The 24,936-nt window shown below is 25.5% G+C and overlaps 7 protein-coding genes across 8 annotated transcripts; 5 read left to right on the plus strand and 2 right to left on the minus strand.

Annotated features, from left to right (window-relative positions):
• Positions 1-8,591: 8,591 nt before the first annotated feature.
• On the plus strand, positions 8,592-10,852 carry LOC122847702. Its single transcript, XM_044145526.1, has 4 exons — positions 8,592-8,993; positions 9,051-9,314; positions 9,373-9,675; positions 9,747-10,852. The coding sequence occupies exons 1-4, from the start codon at positions 8,733-8,735 to the stop codon at positions 10,143-10,145; spliced, it is 1,227 nt and encodes a 408-aa protein (XP_044001461.1). The 5' UTR covers positions 8,592-8,732; the 3' UTR covers positions 10,146-10,852.
• A 1,275-nt stretch (positions 10,853-12,127) lies between these two features.
• Positions 12,128-15,379, plus strand: LOC122847713 (ras-related protein Rab-14). Of its 2 annotated transcripts, none has more exons than XM_044145541.1 (7): positions 12,128-12,348; positions 13,071-13,184; positions 13,247-13,373; positions 13,449-13,566; positions 13,638-13,756; positions 13,831-13,899; positions 13,983-15,379. In XM_044145541.1, exons 2-7 carry the CDS (start codon positions 13,079-13,081, stop codon positions 14,098-14,100), a joined length of 657 nt encoding a protein of 218 aa, XP_044001476.1. In that variant the 5' UTR covers positions 12,128-12,348; positions 13,071-13,078; the 3' UTR covers positions 14,101-15,379. The 2 variants fall into 2 exon arrangements, with proteins under 2 accessions (XP_044001476.1, XP_044001477.1); XM_044145542.1 differs by lacking the exon at positions 12,128-12,348 and adding an exon at positions 12,575-12,685 and having other exon boundaries at positions 13,983-14,189.
• LOC122847708 (ribonuclease P protein subunit p30) lies at positions 15,295-16,530 on the plus strand. The gene is made up of 5 exons (XM_044145537.1): positions 15,295-15,463; positions 15,565-16,046; positions 16,123-16,190; positions 16,259-16,338; positions 16,406-16,530. The coding sequence occupies exons 1-5, from the start codon at positions 15,376-15,378 to the stop codon at positions 16,528-16,530; spliced, it is 843 nt and encodes a 280-aa protein (XP_044001472.1). The 5' UTR covers positions 15,295-15,375.
• A 42-nt stretch (positions 16,531-16,572) lies between these two features.
• Positions 16,573-20,692, minus strand: LOC122847707 (P2R1A-PPP2R2A-interacting phosphatase regulator 1). The gene is made up of 5 exons (XM_044145536.1): positions 20,255-20,692; positions 19,829-20,123; positions 19,526-19,589; positions 18,909-19,450; positions 16,573-18,836 (listed from the first exon to the last, which is right to left on the minus strand). Exons 2-5 carry the CDS (start codon positions 19,936-19,938, stop codon positions 18,611-18,613), a joined length of 942 nt encoding a protein of 313 aa, XP_044001471.1. The 5' UTR covers positions 19,939-20,123; positions 20,255-20,692; the 3' UTR covers positions 16,573-18,610.
• Positions 20,693-20,786: 94 nt separating this feature from the next.
• On the plus strand, positions 20,787-22,163 carry LOC122847709 (N-terminal Xaa-Pro-Lys N-methyltransferase 1). Its single transcript, XM_044145538.1, has 4 exons — positions 20,787-21,418; positions 21,489-21,675; positions 21,734-21,842; positions 21,905-22,163. Exons 1-4 carry the CDS (start codon positions 21,239-21,241, stop codon positions 22,161-22,163), a joined length of 735 nt encoding a protein of 244 aa, XP_044001473.1. The 5' UTR covers positions 20,787-21,238.
• A 41-nt stretch (positions 22,164-22,204) lies between these two features.
• On the minus strand, positions 22,205-23,703 carry LOC122847705 (heparin sulfate O-sulfotransferase). The gene is made up of 6 exons (XM_044145528.1): positions 23,505-23,703; positions 23,165-23,400; positions 23,007-23,092; positions 22,706-22,942; positions 22,481-22,638; positions 22,205-22,416 (listed from the first exon to the last, which is right to left on the minus strand). The coding sequence occupies exons 1-6, from the start codon at positions 23,614-23,616 to the stop codon at positions 22,205-22,207; spliced, it is 1,041 nt and encodes a 346-aa protein (XP_044001463.1). The 5' UTR covers positions 23,617-23,703.
• A 401-nt stretch (positions 23,704-24,104) lies between these two features.
• LOC122847716 (60S ribosomal protein L35-like) lies at positions 24,105-24,899 on the plus strand. Its single transcript, XM_044145546.1, has 3 exons — positions 24,105-24,157; positions 24,393-24,529; positions 24,608-24,899. Exons 1-3 carry the CDS (start codon positions 24,155-24,157, stop codon positions 24,837-24,839), a joined length of 372 nt encoding a protein of 123 aa, XP_044001481.1. The 5' UTR covers positions 24,105-24,154; the 3' UTR covers positions 24,840-24,899.
• The last annotated feature ends 37 nt before the right edge of the window (positions 24,900-24,936 follow it).

Here is a 24,936-nt window from a genome sequence, read left to right on the forward strand (position 1 = left end):
CTTCAGATAATAATTCTTTTTTCTTTATTGAACGTGATTAATAATAATGTTTCTCTGTAATTAAACTTGTTGACAACCACCTAGAAATCAAAACACATGAATATAATAAAAATAAAAAAAAAAACTCTTATATTTCTATTAATTTTCCATGAGTATATGTAGCAGTTATTAAAAAAATCTTAAATTATAGCAAATTTTATTGTATACTCTACAAATATAATTATATGTATACTCTACAAATATAATTATATGTATACGTACCATCAAATATTTTTTATTTTTTATTTTTTCTGTTCATAATACTCACTAGATATTGCAACTCTACAAGTCTTTGAAGCCTCAAAAGTCTACTAAAACACATAATTGAGGGTCTACATGCAATAACCCGCTACGCGTTCGAAAAACCGTAAAAGTATTGTCCAACGGCAGAGGGGTGATATGAATTTTTAAATTTCTTAAATAAAAAAAAAAAAAAATATTCACATCTTAGCAATGAAAAATAAAAATTATCTTTCATTAGACTTTTTTTTAAAAAATCATTATCATTGTTTAAAAAAAAATAATAAACAAATGTTTTTTTTATCAAAATTTTTCATTATTATAAACATATACCTATTGCAATAACTTTTTTATTTATTGAATAATCCTTTGAAAATTTTAGTAAATATCAATTATATAATTATCATAATCATATGATGTGGGGAACCCTGTGGAACAATTATAATTTATAAATTTTCATATTTTTTATTTATTATTATTTTTAAATGGTAGATTTTGTTTATTAAATTTTGGCGTAATAGTAAATTATTATACATAATATTATTTATTTATATATCCATTTGTTTATATATATATTTATTAGACCGGTCAAAAAAAAAAAAAAATTCCGGGCTACCGGGTCAATCGAAAGAGGTCGACTTAAATAAGAAAACCTCAAAATATGAGCCTCCTATCTCAACTCTAAGTGGTTCCTCACGAATTTTCTTTTTTCCCATCTAATTAACATAGGAAATTTTTTTTTTTCACTTAAAAAATTATAACTAAAAAACTATTCATTATATTTGAATTCTGTAAAAAGCAATCGAAAGATGATAGTAAGACGCACAAAAAACATTCGTATGGTATCTGGTTTAAAACATTTTTGAAAAAGTTACAGTCGTTTAAAGCCTTGATAATTTTTGAATTTTTATGTTTTTCGTCCTTCAATCATCCAAACTCAAAGAATCCGAATGACCTTTAAAAATGATATCTTCTCCGTATATAAATATTGTCATGAGAGAGAAAGAAGGGCGTAAGAGCAATTTTTTAATTTTTTTTTTTGATAAAAGTCCGTGAGGTTATTGACCTCAGCCCTCTGACGACGATGAATACAAACAGAAGTAAATTAACGTTAAATTGTGATTGGTTATGAACAGTAATTAGAATTATCCAATAACCGTAAAATCACAAAGGAAAAAAGAACAACGCATTTATTTTTCTATTAAATAAATATCTTATCTGATAGTTTGTCTGCTGTCATTATCATCAGAGATTTATTACGTTTTATGATTAATATAGTAAATTTGCACTTTGAACAATAGGAAATCAATGGATTTTCTCTTATTGATCGTGCCATCGGTTTTCTTTATTAGTTGCGTCATTTGTATCGTTTTTTATTATAATATCAGTGTTCTAACCTCAAAAATTTCTCAAATTGCTTTGCTTTTTCTTGTACTTACTTGAAAGAATTCACTAGTGATTTAACATGAGTCAGAAAAAAATTTATCTGGTTGGTCCGTTGAAATCTAAATTTTCGAAGCGTAAATTGCCAAGTACTCGGGATGTCTTGAGTGTTTTTTTTTATCAGCATCAAGAAAAGAACTTGACAGTTCAAGAATGTGCTAGTAACGTGGTTATGGATGTTGTCAAGATATGGAACCAGTCTAAACTTCCAAGTCGTCAAAAAAAAAATATTATTGTTAATGTAATCAAGTTATATAAGATGTGGCAAACTCTACAGCGTAATCGATATCGAACAAATTCAAAAGCACAAAAATTAAAAGAAAATAATTTTCAATACAAACTTAATGATTTGTTCGATATAATTGCTCAGAGTGAAGTGAAAAATTTGACTGATGAACAAAATATTTTCTTAAATGATCAAAGGCAAAATCGTCGTGCCCATATTCCTCGCAGTAGTTCAGGTAAATCAGTTGAACATATTGATGAACGAATGGAAGCAGAAAGCAGCGAACTAAATTCAGGTACAGTCAAAATTTTACTTATCACACAAAATATACAATTCAAATATTATTTGATGATTAAACTATAAAATGAGAAAAAAAAAAAAAATTTCCAATAATACTTCATTTTTCAAATTTATAAATTATAATTTTTATAAATATATTGTGATTTTTACGTTCTTTTCTGTATTTTATCCTACATAATTTATTCCATTATGATAGTTCAAAAATAAAGATGTTTTCTATACTTGAATTACAGAAAAAACTGTTAGTGAACGTACTAATTCCAGCAATAAAACTTATGTCCCACCACCAACTACCAACTCACCAGGAAGTGGCCATTCGTATTATGAAAGAAAATATGCCGGAGAGTTGTCAATGAAAAAAATTGATATTATTACTCCTGACTTGGTTGCTGCACTTGACAGAACACGTACTAGCAGTAGAAATGCAGTACATATTTTATCTGCAGCAGCGAGTAGTCTCGGTATGGATCCAAGCCGTTTGAATTTGAGTCGTAGTTCTATTCATCAGAAACGAATACAAGTACGACATCAACTTTCTCTAAAAATCAAAGAAGAAATTTGTTTTCCACAACACTTGGTCGTTCATTGGGATGGTAAACAACTTCCATCAGTTGAAAACTCTCAATTAATTGTTGAGAAATTAGCAGTGGCCGTCTCAGGATTTGACACAAACCTATTGCTAGGTGTGCCCGAAATTGATCAAGGTACCGGAGAAAACCAAGTAAGAGCGATCCTTGACACTTTACAAGAATGGAAACTTTGTGATCGAGTCAAAGCTATGTGTTTCGACACAACAAGTTCAAACACAGGTATATTTAAAAATTTTTCGACGGTATAAACTTGCTAATGATGTAATTTTTTTCCACCGGCGTGAACCTAGAACCACTGGTCGTCCAAAAACATTGTACGTAAGCTCATTTGACGCGTCTTAAATTGCAGTTAATTGAGGTGGAATTGTAGTTCAAAGAATACTTAAATTAAAAAGCTGAAATATCTCTAAGTGGACGAAGTTCCTATAATGGGTTTTAATAGTTAGAATAGTTGCTACTTGTGAAAAATAAAAATTTTGGAGTATTTCACAAGTATTTTTTTAACTACAATCAAAACCCTTTCAACTACAATTAACTACAATCCAAGACGCATTAAAGGAGACTTCTTCCGACTCTAAGAGATAACTAGAAATATTAATATGAGTTTTGCTCCGAAATTTTTATTTTAATTTTCACAAGTATTTTTTTAACTACAATCGAAACCCTTTCCACTACAATTAACTACAATTTAAGACCCATTATAGGAGACTTTGTCCGACTCTTAGAGATAACTCGAAATATTAGTATGAGTTTTGCTCCGAAATTCTTATTTTTATTTTTTACAAGTATTCTTTGAACTACTATTCAAACCCTTATTAACTTACCTACAATTAACTACTATTCAAGACGTATTAATGAAGACTTCGTCCAACTTTTGGAGATAACTAAAAATTTAGTGTAATTAAGTTTTTACTGTTTTATAGGTCATCTCAATGGATCTTGTACGTTATTGGAAAAGAGGTTAGGTCGACATTTGCTGCATCTGGCATGCCGTCACCATATTTTTGAAATTATTCTTGCAGCGGTATTTAAAACTGTCTGTCCAGTCACCAATGGTCCAAACGTTTCGATGTTTAATAGGTTCAAACAACAATGGAATGAAATAAATAAACGTAATTATAAAACTGGACTTCAAGATAAATTAGTAACTGATCAATTGAGTGATAAGAAAATAGAGAAAATTCGTGAATTCATACTACATCAACTTGTGGTAATATATAATTTAAAGTGTTTAATATTTCGTTGGGATTTTTATAACTTTTTTAAAGTTAAATCAATTATTTTATATTTGAATTGAAGCATCATATAAAATTTTATTTTGCTACATCTTTTATATGCTTGAATTATTTTTTATTTATAGATCGCACAACCACGAAAAGACAACAGAGAGCTATTGGAGTTATCTTTAATTTTTTTGGACCGTGTTCCGGCCCGAGGTGTATGTTTTACACGACCAGGCGCCATGCACCATGCTAGGTGGTTGGCGAAAGCCATATATAGTTTAAAAATTTATCTTTTACGAGATGAGTTCAAACTAAAAACAAGTGACCTGAATAGTATTCGTAATTTTTGTTTATTTGTTGTTACCTTTTACATTCAGGCGTGGTTCATTGCACCAAGTGCGATAAAAGCTCCACAACATGACTTGACCTTAGTTCAACGTTTGATAAAATATCAAAACACTAACAAAGCTATAGCTGATATAGCTCTATCAAAATTCAAGCTACATCTCTGGTATTTAACAGAAAAGCTGGCTGGCTTATCTTTTTTTGATGACGATGTACCAATAGAAATAAAACTAAAAATGGTTGAAGCAGTTAAAAACACTGAATCAATAGATACTGATAGACCACGCTTGACTATTAGTGATCAAGATTTGAAATCATTTGAGTCTAAAGATATTAGTGATTTTGTCACTAGTAAATCCTTGATTATATTTAAACAATTCGATCTTGATCATGATTTTTTAAAATGCTCTCCAATGTTTTGGAATAAAAATGAAGGTTTTGTTAAAGGCAAAGAATTCTTATCACAATTAAAAGTTGTTAACGATATAGCTGAACGTGGAGTAGCTATGATAAAGGATTTTAATGAATCCCTCACAAAAGATCCGGAGCAGCAACAGTGCGTTCTTCAGGTTGCTCAGCAGCATAGAAAAAAATATCCAACATTATAATATATTTTTACAGAATAAATTTGAATAATAAATAAAAAAAAAAAAAATTCGTTAATTAAACGTTACTCTAGTGCCAGACTATGTTATTTATGCCATTATACCAATAAATTTTTTTTTTTTTGAAAAAAGGGAAAAGCTTAAACCAAGAAACATTTTTATTGGAGAATTGACTTTACGCCCTTTTGACTTTTATCGAAAAAAAAATTAAAAAATTGCTCTTACGCCCTTCTTTCTCTCTCATGACAATATTTATATACGGAGAAGATATCATTTTTAAAGGTCATTCGGATTCTTTGAGTTTGGATGATTGAAGGACGAAAAACATAAAAATTCAAAAATTATCAAGGCTTTAAACGACTGTAACTTTTTCAAAAATGTTTTAAACCAGATACCATACTGATGTTTTTTGTGCGTCTTAATATCATCTTTCGATTGCTTTTTACAGAATTCAAATATAGAGAATAGTTTTTTAGTTATAATTTTTTAAGTGAAAAAAAAAAATTTCCTATGTTAATTAGATGGGAAAAAAGAAAATTCGTGAGGAACCACTTAGAGTTGAGATAGGAGGCTCATATTTTGAGGTTTTCTTATTTAAGTCGACCTCTTTCGATTGACCCGGTAGCCCGGAATTTTTTTTTTTTTTTGACCGGTCTAATATTTATACATTTTATATACACTGAGAGAATTAAAACGTGAAATATTATTGAAGATAACTTTATAATCACGGGGTAACACCGCCAGAAAGCGCTCTAACGTCTACAACTTAATATTCTCGTGATAGTATGTATCAAACTCGTGATAGTATGTATCGGGAAAAACGAAGAATTCACGGGATAGTACATTGAAAAGATGAGTTTATTTCTTGAGTACAATGTCGTAGTTTTCACGGGGTATCTCGTGAAAATTTCTACGTGTCACGTTAAATTAAAAAACGAGAAAAAAAAATTCAACAAGATGCGGTAATTCATATTGATGTCGATATCTGCAGATATGTGTATACACATGTGTATATTTCAGGATTTATCTGGTTATCCCGTGAAAATAAATCAAAACATTTTTATTTTGTAATTTGATTTATTTTCACGTGGTTACCCTGTCATGTTTGTCCTCAGACATTTAAATTTCTTTGAAAAAATATTGCATTAATTTTAATTATTAAACAAATAAATAAAATACCAAGGAAAAGCAGTAGTTGAGGAAAAGATGTTGCTAAGGAATTAATGTTGCTTACCACATAATTTTTTTAGCTACATTAATTCCTTACCTAGATCTTCTTTTTAGCTACTGGCATTGCCGTTGGACAATACTTTTACGGTTTTTCGAACGCGTAGCGGGTTATTGCATGTAGACCCTCAATTAACAATTTTTTTATTGCATTTAATTTAACTTGTAATTTGCTGTATAGCTCATTTAAAATAAATATACTAAAATTTTCTCTTAATAATTATTAATTAATAATTGTTTTTGTATTTTTATTTTAATCTGTTATTTTTAGATTTTAGATTTCACTTTTGCATCATATTTTTTTTTTGTAATATATTATTTATAAAATAATACAAGAATAACTGGTATAAGAATCAATTCATCACGGAGAAAACGCAAAGAAAAATTTTCACGTCGCTTCGCTTTTTTTCAACAACAAAAGCGTCAAAAATATAAAACAACCCTGGTGGAAATAATTTCCGGAAAAACTCCGTAAAATTCTGGAAATATTCCGTATAATTTCGGAAAGCTCCGTATCGCTCCGGAATTAGCCCATTAAAGCTCCGGATTACTCCGTAATTTTTTCGAAGTGACCCGAGTGGAAAAATTTTCAGGATGCCCTATTTGACCTCAAATCCTGATCAGAAAAAGATCAGGATTCCTTATTCAGGGAACCTGACTTATTCCTGACCCGAACCTGGTCAGGACACCTTACGATTTCCTTAAGTCAGGTAACCTTATCCAATCCTGTTCAGGAAAAGAACAGGAAACCTTGACGTATCCTGAATAAGGTTTCCTGAACAGATTCTGACCAGGATATTATCAGGAAAAATTTATCAAATAAATTAATTTTTTTTATTCAGTTTTCCTGTTCAGGAAAGGAACAGGAAACCTGAACGTATCCTGAATAAGGTTTTCTGAACAGATTCTGACCAGGATACTATCAGGAAAAATTTATCAAATAAATTAATATTTTTTATTCAGTTTTCCTGTTCAAAAAAGGAACAGGAAACCTGAACGTATCCTGAATAAGGTTTCCTGAACAGATTCTGACCAGAATATTATCAGGAAAAATATTTTTTGGATTTAATTTTAATTTTCATTCTAAAACAAAATGACAAGGGACAATTTAACGAATTGTTATATTTTATTTTTACGTCAAATTTACGTCGCAAATTCTAATTTAAGTTTTTTTTAGCTGATGTAATTTATGAAAGCAAAAAATCACATCCGATCATCGATAGACGACATGGCCGCGCGTGTTAAGGCCCGTAGTTGTAATCTGAACGATCCGAATTCGCGTCCCGCTAGTGGTTAGGTAATTTAAGTTATGTTAGGTATATAAAATCTTATCATTCAACCTGTTTCATCATTAACATTGCTATAGTAAATTAGTTAGCTGATTTACAAGACATCAAATAATAAAAATTAATTTTTTTTTAGAATTACTTGATCCGTTCCATTCCTGATCCGATTCTGATCAGAATCCTAAAAAAAAGCGTTACATTCTGATCCGTTCCTGAACAGGATTCCTGTTCAGGTATCCTGGCTCTAACCCTACAATCTGGCCAGGTTTCCTGATCCGGTTCTGATCAGAATCCTAAAAAAGAGCGTTACATTCTGATCCGTTCCTGAACAGGATTCCTGATCCGCTTCTGATCAGGACCTTAACTAAATTTCCACTCGGGGAGCTGATTCCGGAATAATCCGGAGCAATTCTGGACAAAAATTTCCACCAGGGAAGTCATTAAATTTCTTTTTAAAATAATTTATTAATTTATTTTTAATAATAATTATCAACTTTTATTAGATTTAATAAATCACTATAAATTTCATAAAAGATAAGATAATAAATATATTATTATTATTTTTATTATAAATTTATTTATCAAATATATTGTTTAATAAAAATTAGAGAAAACATTTATTAATTGAAAACGTAAATACTGTATATAATCAATAAATAAATACAAACGTTTGTTTGTTTGTTTGTTGAAAAGAAAAAAAACAATTTATATGTCTCAACAATTATTTATTAATTATTTTATTTAAATTTGTCGCGTCATTAATCGTTATTTAAATAAAAAAAAAAAGATGAATGTTAAAATTGAATAAATATATGAAAAAAAAAATATACGCTTCTATTGGCTACATGACAAACTGTATAATAATCGACCTTGATGAGACCTTGGTACAATATTTGTTGAACAAAGTTATAAAAATTATTAAGTGTAAAATGAAAAAAAAAATAAATAAATAAAAAGAATTGAATTGAAGCTGACAACTAGATATACAATCAAGATTATTATTATTCTTTTAATATTCATTTTTATATATCATTTATTAAGACCTTGATAACGCAATTATTTATATAAATTGCTTTGGCATTGAACAAAGTGACCATTCACAAACGCGCATCTCAATATTGCCAGTATCATTTTGCAAACACTGACGAGTAGTTATAAAAATATTCTTGTCTCTTGATAAATATTAAAATAATAAAAACTTTTTAACGATGACTGCAGAAATGACAAAACCAGCTTGGCTAAATAATGAACTTATTGAAAAAGCTTTTAAAAAATCCGAACAAGATGATTCAATTAAAGTTATTAAAATATCAACAAAACCAGGATCAGAAAAAGGTGATAATTATTCAAGTGATGTTTATCGTGTAAATGTTGAATTTACAAGATTAAAATTATCAAATATTATTCATGAAAAACGTTCGTTAATCATCAAAATATCTCATACTGAATCGCCAATTTTTAAAGAAATGGTAAGTTGTTAAATTAAAAATTAAATTGAATATAATATTTTATTATTTTATTTATAGATAAATGAGATTGATGTTGTAAATTTAGAAATAAAAATGTTAATGTCAACACTTGTTGAGATGCAAAAATTTCTTGGTGATACAAAATTATGTGGTAAATGTCTTTATGGACAGGATAAACCACCAGCAATAATTATTGAAGATTTAGCTGTATCTGGTTATCGGCTAGCTGATAGAAAAGTTGGTCTTGATTATCAACACAGTCTTTTCGCTATTAAAAATTTAGCAAAATTTCATGCAAGTTCTGTTGCTGCTGTTGAACAGGTAAATATTTACAAAATAAAAATTCAAATGATTTGATTATATTAAAACAATTTTATAGGATCCAAGTTTAAAAAGTTTTTACGGAAAAGGAGTTTTTTTTAAACCATGTAATTCAATATTAATGAAACAATTTTTAAATGGTGCTATGAAATCCTTTGCCACTGCTGTTGAATCATGGCCAGAACTTGGTCCAAAATATGGCAATAAACTCAAGAAACTATCGGATAATTTTTATGATTTATTTGCCGAACGAACTGCTCTAAATGAAAGTGAATTTAATGTTATTAATCATGGTGATTGTTGGGTCAATAATATGATGTTTCATTATGATGATAACAATAAAGTTGATAATCAAATTTTTGTAAGCATAATTATAAATTATTATTATCATTTTTTTTAGTTGTATTATTAATTTTTAATTTTTATTTCTAGGTTGATTTTCAAATACCAGTTTATAAATCACCAGCAATTGATTTAAATTATTTTTTTAATTCAAGTTTGTCTGATGAAACATTGAGCCAACGTGATAAATTATTGAAGGAATATTTTAAAGTTTTAACAATGACAATGAAACGAATTGGCTGTAAAACATCACCACCCACAGCTGATGAGTTGAATAGAATGATGAGTAAATATGAAATTTATGGTCTATTTGCAGCATGTGTTTGTTTGCCAATTATGGCACTTGATAAAGAACATGCCAAACCTATTGATGATATGATGCTTGATGATGGTACTATTGATGATAAGGGAGTTACAAATCCAGTTTTTTTAAAACGAGTTACCAAGAGACTACAAAAATGGGATACAATGGGATTGCTAGATGTATAATTGTTGGATCATTATATGAACAAAATAATATTTGTTGTAATAATTATTATTGTTGAATTTATTGATTTATTGACACTTGACCGCATTTTATTCGTAATCTAATTGGTCGAAATTTTTTAACATTTGTTAATAGTTACCCTTTTGTTGTTTTCTTTTTTACATTGACATGTTGCTACATGTTGTTGTGTGATTGCTACGTTTGTTTATATCTTGTTTCGGCGGTTAATTTATTTTGATTATAAAAATTAAACATGAAAGTGATTAATAACAATTATATGTAATGATAAGATGGTTATAATAAAGATACGAAAATATTGTTTTTTCACAGGATCATAGAACAAGCAAAGAGGTATATTATAAAATTTATAGTTCACTTTCTGTCTTTCCTGTTTTCCTGATATTTTCAAAATAAAATTTATTTGTTGAAAAAAAATATCAAAAAAATAAAAATTTCATTTCAAACAGGAATATAGAACAGGCAAGGTGGTATTTAATTTTATTTATAGTTTATCTCTGTCCTTTATGTTTCCTTGATATTTTCTATAAATAATATTTATTTTGTTAAAAAAAATATTAAAACTTTAAATTTATTAAGGGATCATAAAGCAAGAGAGGTAAGCTTTTCAAGTTACCGCAAACACTTCTTTGGTTATTCTATTATCCTCATATGAAAATCTAATTTTTCCAAAAAAAATATTGAGTGAAAATTGCAAATTTATTGGGGGATCATCAAGTAAAGAAAGTAAGCTTTCTAAGTCAATAAATTTTCATCGTGCTTTTTTGGAGTTTGAGGGGTTTTTTGACGATTTTTTTTTTTGTATTTCCAGTTGACTTGAATAACCGATAGCTTCCCCGGAAAAAAACTTACATTTTATTACTGAATATTGAAGCGCAACCTTTCAGACTATCGCTGACAACCTTCAATGATTGTCAATAATACAATAATTGTGAGAATTCTTATAAGCCATTCGTTATCCAAGTCAACTCGAAACACAAAAAAAATTTCCACAAAATCTCTTATAAACTTTTAAAGAGCACGCTGAAAATTAAAATTTAAGTTTGACAGAGATTATATTTACGACTGGAAGACCGTGTAATTCAAAGCAAAATCTTTGCTTTATAATCAAATCACCAGAAAAATATTTGATGAATCATCAGGGCTGTTATTCACAAGAAAGTTATGACATCAATGTCATAATTTTTTTGTAAATAACAGCCCTAAAGTTGCACTCATTGTGGTATTTACGTTATTATTAATTATGGTATGTGAACCTATTATTATTATTATTAATATCAGATGGTAGATATGTGCCCACATCAAAAAAAATTATTATTGAGCTAATAGCGTTCTGTATTCAAAAATAATGATTACATTTCTAGTTGATCATCAAATTCCAGAACTATGACAGCCACGTCAGAAGAAAGTTATCAATACTCCTTACTGAATCATAAGATATCATCTGTCACAAGTTAAACCGAGGGCAAAATCAGAAAAAGTGAGAGACAACCAGATTAAATAATTTATTTCGTTTTACGCTAATTTTTTTTTTGAAATTTTGCTCAAATACTATGCGGAGAAAATCGGAGTAAAGAGAAGTAAATCCGAGAAATATGTACTAATGCACGGAAAATTACGGAGGGAATCTGAGTAATGCGAGAAAGTTGAAAAATATCGAATAAAACCAGAGAAATATCGGAGGAAAATTTTCGCCGGAGACTTTCCTACTATCAACTATCGAAAAACTTGTTATTTAAAATTTTTTTCAACAAAAGATTTAAATTTTCCCGCCATTCGCAACACTGTCATTTGAGCGACAAAATTAAATTAAAAAAAATATATTTCTAAACTAACTGTCATCCATAAAAATAATTATGATTAATTAAAAATAAATTATTTTAATTGTTATTAATTACCTAGTATTAATTTTTAAAAAAATTAATTATTTTGACAGGTGGTTTGACGTTTAATACGCCGCCATCATTGTGTATATGTGTTATACCAGTGAACTGCCATATTGCTTCTCTGATTATAAATATTTATTTATACACACTATTATTTAAACAACAATTTATAATTTATAATCAACAACATTGTGCATTCCATGGAAATATAGCATTTATAAACAACCCATCTACCATCATCTCGTTAAACATAAATCATAAAAATTTTATAAAAAACTTGATTTTATTTTTCATCACAAAGGTACGTGTGAACAAACGACATTTTATATTTTTTTTTTACAATCATATTATTTCTATTCAATATCAATCTATTCAACCTGACATGCAATTTTATTTCTTCAATAATAATAACAACAATAATATTTATAAATAATAAAATTAACAATTAGCTATTATTTAATAATACTATTTTTATTATTTTTATTTTAACATTAAATATTGTCGGCCATTTCTATACAAAATGTCATTGACACACAAGTCAACTCATTCGTATCTGTGTCTTGTTGTTATGCGACATAACTGTAATCATTCAAAATAATTATATTATTATAATTAATAATATCCTTGATAATTTACAAGTAATTAATTTATTTTTTTTGCCTTTTAGCAAATTATTTTACTCCAATATTACTAAGACTCTTTGTTTATCATCATCTTCATCATCATCATCGTCGTCATTGATTTGTTTATTATCATGATGATAATTATTAATAATTACATTTTTTTTTTAAATAATAAATTTACTTGTTATGTAAATATAGCTAATAAATTTTTAGTATTAATGCCAACAGTAAATTTAGTATTTTTGTACAAATTTTATTATCACAATGTTGATATGAATATTATCATGAACATGTCATAATGAATCATTATCCAGTGACAAAAAAAAAATCATAAATATATATACAACAAAGATAAATCATTGATTAAAAATATAAATAATTTTTTTTATTATTTTTACAGACTTAAAAATGTCGGCAGGACCGTATAATTATTCTTATATTTTTAAATATATTATCATTGGTGATATGGGCGTTGGAAAATCATGTCTGCTTCATCAATTTACCGAAAAAAAATGTAAGTTATTGTTGTTATTATATTTGATGTAATATTTATATATTTTTCCTTCTTATTTTTAGTTATGGCTGATTGTCCTCATACAATTGGTGTTGAATTTGGCACAAGAATCATTGAAGTTAATGGTCAAAAAATTAAATTACAAATATGGGATACTGCTGGTCAAGAAAGATTCCGTGCTGTTACTAGGTATTTATTATAATATTCTAATTAAAATAAATAAATTTAATAGTTAATTAATTATTTTTGATGAATTTTAATTAGATCATATTATCGTGGAGCAGCTGGTGCATTGATGGTGTACGACATAACACGTCGTTCAACTTACAATCATCTTAGCAGTTGGTTAACTGACACAAGAAATCTCACAAATCCAAGCACTGTAAATATCAAAATCTTAATTAACTTAATAATTATTTAAATTAACTAATTGATTATTTATTTTATGTGCAGGTCATATTTTTGATTGGCAATAAAAGTGATTTAGAAGCACAGAGAGATGTCACGTATGAAGAGGCTAAACAATTTGCTGATGAGAATGGTCTGATGTTTGTCGAAGCTAGTGCTAAAACGTAAATATATTATAGCAATAATTTTATTAAATTAACAATGTATTTATTTATTTGGTTTTGCATTTGTTTTTCAGTGGTCATAATGTAGAAGAAGCTTTTCTAGATACTGCTAAAAAAATATTTCAGAGCATAAGAGATGGACGGTAAGTTTTTTTTTTATCAACAAAGTAATTTGTACTTAATTATATTTCATATATTTATTTATTTAAATTTAAATGTAATGCAGCTTGGACTTGAATGCTGCTGAGTCAGGAGTTCAGCATAATCCTAGCCAGCCTGGTCGTACCACAATTCAAGGTGTGACTAGTGATCAACCAGGTGGCAAAGATTCATGCTCTTGTTAGAACAACATTTTTATTTTATGTATATAGGCCCACTAATTACAAAAAAAAAAAAAAAACAATAATAACAAGTTACAAAAAAAAACTATATCTGAAAATTTAAAAATAAAAAAATCATGATTTATTTATTGTAAAAAATCATGTAATCATATTATTATAATTTACGTTTATAATATGTTTTTCGAATAATGATTAAAAGGTGCAAATTTAAAAATGAAAAAACAGTTATTTCTTTTTTTTCTAAATAAATATTGTCTCGTCGAAATTTTTCTCTAAAAAAATATTTAAAGTATTTCTCTTAAAGTTAAATAAAATCAATGATGATTTTAAATAAATATTAAATACAAATTGTCATTAAATCAAGATATTTCGATTTTCTTGTTTAATTTTTTTTCTAATTTTTAGTATTATTTTTTATTATTAAAATTTATTAAATTAAGTCAATAAAAAGCCGCCCCATTTCAATAAAAAAATTTAAACTGTGTATTTTTTAATGAACACTCACATTAATGATGAGTAATAATATTGTAGTTTGTAGTTTTTAAATAATAATAATATATATCATTAAAAGAAAAAAAAATGAATTGAATTAGCATAATTTAATAGATCATTGTCCATAATGTTTTATTTTATTTCTAAATAATTTTATAATTCAAGTATTTGTTGTTTTTTTATTAAAAATATGATGGCTTAAATAGAAATACTATATCAATCTGTATTATTCGAAATTATAATAACGACAAATTATGTTATAAAAGAAAGTAAAAATATAAAAAATCATGGGATTGAAAATGATTGTTATAAAAAGCCATATTTCGAAAAAAAAAAACAAACAATTTATTTAAATAATATCATCAACAATTGAATATTATATAATAATTATTTGATTTTAATTTTCTTTTATTATTTATTAAGTTATAATTATTTATACTTTGATAATTTAATTATTATTTATTTCAATATAATTCGAATAATAATTGCAAGAGTAAAATAATCGATAGAAATTTTTTAAATAAAAAAAAAGAATTGTAATGTTGATGTAACACAATAATTATTGTTGATTTTTAAATTATTAATAAATAAAATTGTAAATCACATAGATATAATTTTTAAAAATATTGTGATTATCCCCTCCTTGATAATTTTTGTGTTTTTTAATTTCTAGAGGTTAGGTCACGTGTTGTCATCAAACTAAAAGTAAATGACATTTATGTTGATCAATGTTGATAAAGTGACAAATAAATATTGTTTATTATTAATTAATAAATAGAAATAAAAATGATTCCTGGTTTTTTTGATTTGTGTATTGATTTAAAATACACAAGTAATGAAAATCTTCGTCAAATTTTAACGACATTATATGAAAGTATGTATTAATTGTTGTTTTTATTTATGAAAGTCTTATAAATTTGTTTGTAATATTTTTTATAATGTAAATGATGAATGAAAATATATTATTTTTTACAGTGGGATATAGAAATGTGGCAATAAATCAAAATTTAGATGAATCAGTATTAGATACAGATAAAAAAAAGAAAAAAAAAACTGATGATGAAGCAACAAAAGTTGCTATTGTACCACTTGATCTTGATAAAATAAAACAAGAATTTAAAGATAAATTATTTATCATGAGAAGATTAACATTTGGATTTTCTGAATCAACTAAAACACATATACTTGAACAACAAAATTTATCTAAAAAATTTGATATATACAGTGTTTTACCTAAAAATCAAACAGCTTTACAATTTGCATGTTCACAATTATCTGTTGATATTATTACATTTGATACATCAATAAAACCATTAAAATTTACAAGAAAATTATATCTACAAGCTGTTGAAAGAGGAATACATTTTGAAATTAAATATTCAGATGTTATTTCATCACAAAAAAGATCAAATGCTTTTCATTATTCACATTTGTTTCATATTTATGGAAAAAGCAAAGTAAGTTTATTACTATTTACAAATTCAAGTCAATTTATATGTCAATGTTAATGAGATTTTTAATTTATTTTTACAGAATGTATTTATCTCTAGTGGAGCTCAAGAATATTCAGCAATTAGAAATCCATATGATATAATTAATCTGTACGTTCATCTTTTATAAATTAAAATTTTTATTTTTTTTTTACTAAAATAATTTTTCTTTATTATAGAGCTGCACTGTTTGGTCTCAATGAAGTTAAGGCAAAAGCAGCAATTTTATCTCAATGCAAACACCTCACAAATAGAGCTGGTAATATTAAATTATATTTAAAAAAAATAATTGATAATTGCTTTAATTTATTTAATTGTGTTTTCAGTTGGTCGACGTTATGGAAAATGTATATTTACAATTAAAGTTCATGGCAAACATGACGAGCCTGATGATAAAATTAAAACTGAAAAAAGTGACACACCAACAGCAAAAAGAATAAAACTTTCTTGAAATTTCGATAAATAAATTATTTTATAAAATTAAATAGAGGCATTTGTTTATTAAAACCAAAGAAATAATAATTTAATATGGCAAAATACCTCGTATTTCGATTCGACAAAATTTCGATTTTTAATCTTGCAAATCTTTGTAATTATTAGGTACACAGAAAAATCAAAAGAATATATTTCTTGCATGGTTTTTAATACACAGATTTTCTTCAGTTTTAATAAAAAATTTTAACATCATCTAAAATATAAAAAGAGTTAACTGATGGTATTATTCGAAATCATAGATTTAATTTACTAAAGCATAACATACTTTCCAATGACATCAACATCACCTGGACATAACCAGATAACACTAGCTTGTATTAAATAAAATAAGACATTGTTGTTTTTTTTTTCTTTGGTTTCGTGTATTTTATGCAATTGCATTATTTATTTATTTAAATTTTTATTTTTACACATTGCAATCAGCTGTATTGTTTCGTTTTTTAATCTTTTAATAAACAGATTATTTATAAATCGTGTTACATGTTATTAATATCAATATTACACAGTCTGAATATTATTCAGAATTACAATAATTTTTTAAATTTCGAATCCTTTATTACACATTTATATATATATTTTAATAAATCATAATAACAAGAGAGAAAATAAATTTATAATCAAACTAAAAAATTAACGTCTCTTATTATTTATTGATTTAATATCGTCATTGTTTGTTTTTTGAAATTATATATATTATATTTTACAATTGAATTAATTCAAATACGATATAACTACTATAATACATCTAATTTAATATTGTTTTACCCGTTAATTTGATTATTAAATATTTTTAATGATAATATTGTGAATAATAATTATGCAAAATTTGTATTATATAATTATTATTTTGAATTGTTTATTGATAGAAATTATTATCAGTTATTTAAATGTCAATTACCAAATTATTAAATTAAACAAAAACAAAAATGAAATCATAATTAATTTATCAAGTTAAATGATTATCTAATTATTTAATTTTCATCATTTTTCATTCACAAATTGTTGTTTTGTTTTTTTTTTTTATAATAAACATCAATTTCAGTCTTAGAATTAGGAAGCATAATTTATTATCATGGTGATTACATTGTCATCCATATTTTTTAAAAGAAAAAAAATCATTTACATAAATAATAATAATTGCATCATTCCTTTTAACAATGAAATAATAAAAAAATTTATCGAAATTATTGGATGACATAAATAGACAATAACTAATACAAGACTAATTTTTTTTTTTATATATATACAGATTAATCTTCCTTTGAGAATCATACAAATAATTAATAACAAAAATATTAATTAATTTTTTTTTTTTTCATTTTCAAAAACAATTTTTTAAATCACATAATTATTTTTTATACAAATATAATATTTACACATATAATGAAACGACATTTCATATTGAAAAATAAACTATAAATTTTTTATTTTTTTATTTTTGCTGATTCTCAAGATAATAAGTCAATGAAAAGTTATAATTTTTTTTTATAAATAAAAAGACTAGCTGTAAGTACGAGGCTCACAAAAGAAAAAAAAAAGAAAAAACATTAAAAAGAAAATAATAGTAATATTTTGAGCTCGTTGTTTGACTGAATGAGCCAACACTTACAACATTCTCAATACAGTCAGGTAAATGAAGTTTAATATTTTTTCCTTTATATAGATTTATATGTATATTTAAAATTTTCATGAGAAAATATATTAATATATTATTATAAATATGCAATTAATCAAATATGTCACATAATGAAATATTAATTTTAAAAAAATCAATTGTTAATAATTATTACAAAGAATAGATTATTATTCATAATTTTTTTTTATCGTTTGATAATTTAGTGGCACCTTTGGGCAAATAGCAATGAGAATATTATTAATTCTACAGACTTTTGAATAAAGGATTAATTTCTTTCATGAAGAAGAAGAAGAAGAAGAATAAAAATAATAATAAATTTGCCTGTATATTATATGAAAGAGGCAATAAGTTGTTTGTTTGTTTTTAAATATATAATAACTATTATTATTGCTGATTAAATTCACCTGTGATTGCACTGTCCAAGTTGTTGTTCAATTTGATTTGTTGATTTATTTGATTCACGACTTGCTTCACTCATTGTTTCATCACCATTTGTTAATCCAAGATTTGGTGATGGACTATCAACTGGTCTAAATGAAAAACCAGGTGAATCAACACTTGATAATGATTCTGGTGTACCAACTGAACTTATTGTACCAGGTAATGGACTTGATATTACATCAGTTCTATAATAGAAATTATCAATTATCAATTAACAATTTTTATATAAAAAAAAAAAGTAAATATTAATATTATACCTTGGTGAATGTGATAAAACTAATGTTGATGTTTTTTTCATTGGTGGTTGTAAATGTATATCATGTCCATTATCATCTAATTCAAATTTTCTTTTAACTCCACTAAGACAACTTGGTCTTATTGCAATTGGACTTAAACTTCTTCTTGTTGCAAATGCTTTTCTCGTTGGACTTGGTGATAAATTATTTTTCCAATTAACCATATGTAAACCAGGTGAATAACATTGACGTTGTCCAATACTTGATCTTGTTGGTGATGGTGATGAACAAATTGGTGGTCCATTACCAATTGATAAATTTAAATTTAATGGATCAAATATACGTTTTGTTAATTGTTTATCACTTTTACTATTTGGTGATTCTGAATCTTTAACAGATAAACCTTCAGCTTCAATTGTTAAATCTTCCCATGATTGTGATATTTGCATTGCACTGTGAAGTTCTTTTTCATGTGCTGCTTCACGACCAGCAACATCAACACATTCTTCTTGTTTTAATTGATTAACTCGTGGTGTTAATCTTGGTGTTGTACTACCTGGACTCTGTAATTACATCAATTAATTATTTAATAATAATTATGATTAATAATTTATTAATTAATTTATAATAATAATTACACTTGTACTAAAACGTCTAGTCCTTGGTGTATTTGAAAATATATTAAATGTCGATACAGTGTCCCTGAAAAATATTAAACAATCATTCAACTTTTATTTATAAATTTTTAATATTGTTAAACACAAGATTAGAAGAACAATAAATCATAAAAATTTAATGATTTAATTTGTTAAAGTTAATCAACTTTATTAAGTGGTCAATGATGATGATTATATACTCCACTTGAATAAAATTAATTTAAGTTTAAATAATAATAAAAACAAGCTTAATAGTTATTAATTTTTGTAAAAAAATAAATATACCTTGGTGCTGATGTTGATGGTGAACTGACCGACATAGTTGCACTTATTTCATTAATCATAGGAGCACTGCTTGAGCGTTTTAAACTGACAATTGGACAATCAACATCCATGGCTATCGAAATGTTCTTTTTTATATCCACAAATAATACTATTTAAATAATATATCTTTACGACAATTAGGCACATTGGTGATTATAAAAAAACACCCCTTTTTTTTTTAATAATACTATTATTAAGCTCACTTGATCATCAAAAAAAAATTTAAGCTTTTTATTACACAATTTTACTAGGCTTACTGTAAAATAAAAAAAAAAACAAATTAAATTATTTTATTTAACAATTAAAATATAGTAATTTAATTATATAAAATTTATCAATTGTTTTTTTTAATTATTTATTATAGATTTAAGGAGTTTTTTTTTTTACCCAACAGCTTAAGTCAAAGTCTGACAATTGAGCTTCACATATGTGTGTATTTACGTCCAAATGAGTTTCTATGAATTTTATTTTTTCGATTGAATTTTTTTCTATAATGGCACAAGCTTGGTATTTAATTATTTATTAAAATGATTATTTAAAGATTCATTTGTAATTAAGTTTTTTTTTTTTTTTCTAAAAAGAATTGATAAATACAGCAACGACAAAGATGATGATGTTGATGATTATGATGATGGAACACACGTTGCTCGTGCTCAGTGTGTACACCCACCGGGGGCATTCGATTAAATTTTCTATCTTTTTTTATTTGATATTTTGTCACACACAAAATGCATCAACCTACACACTTATTTGTGATGCTATATATATTTTTTATTGTAATTTATTCAATGTACAATTGCGCGAACTGCGTCGGCGGAGATCTAGGAAACCGGCCATACAATTTCATCTCATCCAGGCACACCAAAATATGCATCAGATTCATTTATTCACTAACACACAATAATACATACACTATGTACATTAAATGCAATTCAATACACTCTTGTCTTTACTTTTTATAAATAAATAATAGCAACAATAAACAATGAGCTAAAAAAAAATTAATAAAAAAAAGAAAAAAGTTTCGAAAATTTTCGCTTTTTTCTTATGTTAGTAAAATAGAAATCGACATATTTTTTTTAATTATAATTAATATTAATTGATATTAGTTTATATATTGTTTTTCTTATAACAAAGTAATTAAATAATTAAATTATTTATTAATAAATTAATAAATATTAATTGTTTCGATTTAATCGAATTTTAAAAAAATCGAAAAAAACATCAAACTTATGATAGGTTATGTTATCAAACACGAGCTTCTTTGTTTTGATGATAATCATCATTTTTATTTTGTCTAGTTGATTTAATGACATTACCCATAAATTGTTGAGTTATATTATGATTAATTGATATTAATTGACAAATAAAATGGACAAGATTGACGAACAAATTGGTGATGATACAGATGCTAAGGAATTTTATACTGATGCTGCAAAATATTGGGATAAAGTTCCAGCAACTGTTGATGGAATGCTTGGTGGATTTGGTTTTATTTCACAAACTGATATTGAAGGATCACAAAATTTTCTAAAATCACTATTTATCAAGGTACTAAATTTAATAATAATATCATTTATTTACATAATTATCATGTTAATGATTTGTTGTTTATTTAAAGCTCAAAAATCCACCAGAAAATGATTATGCTCTGGATTGTGGTAGTGGAATTGGAAGAATAACTAAAAATTTATTAGTTAAAAATTTCAAACATGTTGATCTTGTTGAACAAAATAGTAAATTTTTAGATACTGCTAAAGATTTTTTATCAAGTTGTTCATCTAAAATTGGACAATATTATCCACAAGGTAATTTAATAATAAATTTTTATTCAATCATCAATATAATATGATATTATTTATTCAGGACTACAAGACTTTTGTCCAGAACCAAAAAAATATGATGTCATTTGGTGTCAATGGGTTCTAGGTCATCTCAATGATGATGATTTAGTTGAATTTTTCAAAAAATGCATGTAAGTATTTATGCAATAATCAACAACAAAACTATTATTAAAAAGCTTTTATTTTAATTTAGAATTGGATTAAAGGAAAATGGTATTTTAATTGTTAAAGAAAATGTAACAAGCTCAAATAAAGTTGAAATTGACACACAAGATTCATCAGTAACAAGAGCATATGATGATTTAAAAAATATATTTAAAAGAGCTGATTTAGCATGTTTAAAAGAACAAAAACAAATTCATATGCCACGTGGACTTTATCCAATATTTATGTTTGCATTGAGATCAAGATTAACAACTGATAAAATAACAACAAATGAAACAGTCATTTAATAATAATAACATATCAAATTAATTTAATAAAAATTTATTTATTATTTTGGTCGTATTTTTTCATACATAAAATTTTGATTTAAATCTTGTATTGATGGATTTATTATTTTTTTTTTAATAGCATGAAAATGAGCAAGTGCAAATTCATAAAGTTCATTTTCCATTTTCCATACTGTTGAATTACGTATTTTTAATATTGTTTCTTCAAGTGGAATTAATTTTTGTGTTGTTTGACGTAAATGTGATTTATTACCTATAAAAAAAAATTTGACAAATAAAAAACAATCATTTAATTTAATAATTAATTAAAAACTTACTATGTAAAAAATAATCATAAGTTCCTTTAAAAAATCTTGGTAATACTGCTTGTAATGTTGCAATAAAATCATCCATTTCTTCAGTAACTCCAACAAGAAGATAATATTTTTCTAAATTTTTTTTTGCTTCATTTAGAGCCCATTTATTTCCAACTTCCCTGTAAAATTAATTACACGTTATTAGGCTTAGGATTTATCATGAAAATTAATCAATAATCAACTTACCAACATTTTGGATCATGACCACATAAAAATGGTATTTGTAACCACATATTACTTGGATCACAATCAGACTGTCCAGCTTTAACACAATCATCAAATGTTTTTTTATCACCAGCTTTTTTTCTTATTAAATAAGGACGAAAATTATCACCATAACGTAAAAAATAATAATAAGATACAAATCTATCAATTGGCTTACGAAGAAGATTAATATACAATGGTGTTTGTTTAACACCAAATCTGAAAAACATAATTATCATTATCATTAATTACAACTTGCATAATTTCATATGAAAAAACTTACTTGTTAAAATTTAAAAATCTAAAATGCCCATGATAAAATGCAGGCTTCATGGAATTCCATTGTGTTATATTATTAACAAATTTAAGCTGTAATTAAGCAATTAATTAATTAGTTTTTTTTTCGTTAATTAATAATGCTTTTTTTCAATGGTAAATTACCTGATTTGGAAGAGTTAATGTGTGCATATTATTTGTAATATTAACATGTAATGTATGAAATTTATTTTTTTTACATGTATCATAAACAACACCAACAAAACTAGTTGATCCTGTTTTAGGTACTCTATTATATATCACAATTGTATCATCTATATTTGATGATGACAATAATAAATCTTTATTATTTTTTAATCCATGATTTTTTATTTGACTTTGAATTTGTGTTATTGTTTCAACTAAAAAAAACATAAATTACATATTAAAGATTGTATTTAATTTTCAATTAAAATTATAACAATTATTATTATTTTGTTATTATAAAAAACAATTGTTTATTTACCAAGTAATTTATTTTCATTTTCCAAACTTGTTAATTTTATTTTAAAATATATTATTATTAATATTGTTATTAAACCTATTATCCAGTGAATTGGAGAATTTCTTAATATCATTTTATTAAATTTATTTATTTATTTATAATATTTTTATTATTGTTTTGGGTGTGACACATAACCCAACATTATTCTGTCAAGTGGTGTTTATAAAAAAAAAGAAAATAAATATTATAATTGAATTTGGCACTTGTGATATGATTAAATTTCATTGGCTTGTTTGATTCGAAATGGCCGCTTGAAGCCAATAGAAATGGAGAATTTCGATTTCGATTTTGTTTTTTTTTTTTCATTGAAATCAATTAAATTGTTTAAAGCTTTTGTTTTTTTAACAATTACAATAACGATTGATATTATTAACTTAATATTATTGATAAATTATTAATAATAATACAATAAATTAAGATTTTTTTTAGGTTTTAACAACTAATGACACCTAGTGATCGGAAGTAGTAATATTAATTAGGCTTTCTTCAAGTTTCCAATCTTGAATGCTCTCTCTTTTTCAATTGTCCTTTCTTTTATAAATTTGTCTTCCATCGTGTTGCATTGAATTTTTTTTTTCTTTTACTGAAGAAAAAAATTTTTTTTCATCAAAATGGTATGTAAAATCGTATTTTGTTAAATTATAATTTATATAAAAATAATAAACATGTTAATTTATAAAATAATAATTTTTTTATCTTAATTATTTATCTAATTTATTAATTGTTTATTTAAAATATCAATCAAGTATTTTATTTGTTATTTTCATTCAAAAAAAGTTTGGTTAGGTTATAGAAAAAAATGTGTGTAAAACGTGATTATATTAATTATGGATTGAATTTATTTTTCAGGCAAAACTAAAGTGCTCAGAACTCCGCACCAAGGACAAAAAACAATTGCAAAAGCAACTTGATGATTTGAAAACTGAATTGACTAGCTTGAGAGCTGCAAAATTCACTGAAGGCAGTCAAACTAAGATGTTGAAAGTGTTAGTATCATGTTGATTATTAAATTTTTGGTTAATTATTTTATTAATTAATTTTGTTTGTTTATTTTTTTGTTTTAGTAATGGTGTACGTAAAGCAATTGCTCGTGTAAATATTGTTATGCATCAAAAACAAAAGGAAAATATTCGTCTTCTTTATAAAAATAAGAAATACAAGCCTCTTGATATCAGACCAAAAAAGACAAGAGCAATTCGCAGAAAATTGACTCCATTCCAAGCTGGTCGTAAAACACTCAAGACAATCAGGAAAATGTCAGCATGGCCACAAAGAAAATTTGCACTTAAGGCCTAATTTATTATAATTTCTTAGTTGAACAAAATAAAACAGATATTTTCCAAAAAAAAAAAAAAACCCAATTGACTTGGCAATTTATTTTAATATTACAATT

Source organism: Aphidius gifuensis, linkage group LG1, assembly GCF_014905175.1.
Source record: "Aphidius gifuensis isolate YNYX2018 linkage group LG1, ASM1490517v1, whole genome shotgun sequence".
In the NCBI taxonomy this organism is placed as follows: domain Eukaryota; kingdom Metazoa; phylum Arthropoda; class Insecta; order Hymenoptera; family Braconidae; genus Aphidius; species Aphidius gifuensis.

What these genes read in the sequence shown, in the direction of transcription:
- LOC122847708 (XM_044145537.1), top strand. Translation starts at nt 15,376, where the DNA reads ATGATTCCTGGTTTTTTTGATTTGTGTATTGATTTAAAATACACAAGT. An exon ending in TTTAACGACATTATATGAAA is followed by an intron (nt 15,464 to 15,564) that starts GTATGTATTAAT and finishes TATTTTTTACAG; the next exon opens with TGGGATATAGAAATGTGGCA. An exon ending in CCATATGATATAATTAATCT is followed by an intron (nt 16,191 to 16,258) that starts GTACGTTCATCT and finishes TCTTTATTATAG; the next exon opens with AGCTGCACTGTTTGGTCTCA.
- LOC122847705 (XM_044145528.1), bottom strand. Translation starts at nt 23,616, where the DNA reads ATGATATTAAGAAATTCTCCAATTCACTGGATAATAGGTTTAATAACA. An exon ending in CATTAACTCTTCCAAATCAG is followed by an intron (nt 23,093 to 23,164) that starts GTAATTTACCAT and finishes GCTTAATTACAG; the next exon opens with CTTAAATTTGTTAATAATAT. An exon ending in GGTCATGATCCAAAATGTTG is followed by an intron (nt 22,639 to 22,705) that starts GTAAGTTGATTA and finishes TTAATTTTACAG; the next exon opens with GGAAGTTGGAAATAAATGGG.
- LOC122847702 (XM_044145526.1), top strand. Translation starts at nt 8,733, where the DNA reads ATGACTGCAGAAATGACAAAACCAGCTTGGCTAAATAATGAACTTATT. An exon ending in CTGTTGCTGCTGTTGAACAG is followed by an intron (nt 9,315 to 9,372) that starts GTAAATATTTAC and finishes ACAATTTTATAG; the next exon opens with GATCCAAGTTTAAAAAGTTT. An exon ending in AAGTTGATAATCAAATTTTT is followed by an intron (nt 9,676 to 9,746) that starts GTAAGCATAATT and finishes TTTTATTTCTAG; the next exon opens with GTTGATTTTCAAATACCAGT.
- LOC122847713 (XM_044145541.1), top strand. Translation starts at nt 13,079, where the DNA reads ATGTCGGCAGGACCGTATAATTATTCTTATATTTTTAAATATATTATC. An exon ending in ATCTCACAAATCCAAGCACT is followed by an intron (nt 13,567 to 13,637) that starts GTAAATATCAAA and finishes TTTTATGTGCAG; the next exon opens with GTCATATTTTTGATTGGCAA. An exon ending in CAGAGCATAAGAGATGGACG is followed by an intron (nt 13,900 to 13,982) that starts GTAAGTTTTTTT and finishes AATGTAATGCAG; the next exon opens with CTTGGACTTGAATGCTGCTG.
- LOC122847707 (XM_044145536.1), bottom strand. Translation starts at nt 19,938, where the DNA reads ATGGATGTTGATTGTCCAATTGTCAGTTTAAAACGCTCAAGCAGTGCT. An exon ending in CCATCAACATCAGCACCAAG is followed by an intron (nt 19,590 to 19,828) that starts GTATATTTATTT and finishes AATATTTTTCAG; the next exon opens with GGACACTGTATCGACATTTA. An exon ending in GTTTTATCACATTCACCAAG is followed by an intron (nt 18,837 to 18,908) that starts GTATAATATTAA and finishes TTTCTATTATAG; the next exon opens with AACTGATGTAATATCAAGTC.
- LOC122847716 (XM_044145546.1), top strand. An exon ending in CAAACTAAGATGTTGAAAGT is followed by an intron (nt 24,530 to 24,607) that starts GTTAGTATCATG and finishes TTTTTGTTTTAG; the next exon opens with TAATGGTGTACGTAAAGCAA.
- LOC122847709 (XM_044145538.1), top strand. Translation starts at nt 21,239, where the DNA reads ATGGACAAGATTGACGAACAAATTGGTGATGATACAGATGCTAAGGAA. An exon ending in TGGACAATATTATCCACAAG is followed by an intron (nt 21,676 to 21,733) that starts GTAATTTAATAA and finishes TTATTTATTCAG; the next exon opens with GACTACAAGACTTTTGTCCA. An exon ending in GAATTTTTCAAAAAATGCAT is followed by an intron (nt 21,843 to 21,904) that starts GTAAGTATTTAT and finishes ATTTTAATTTAG; the next exon opens with AATTGGATTAAAGGAAAATG.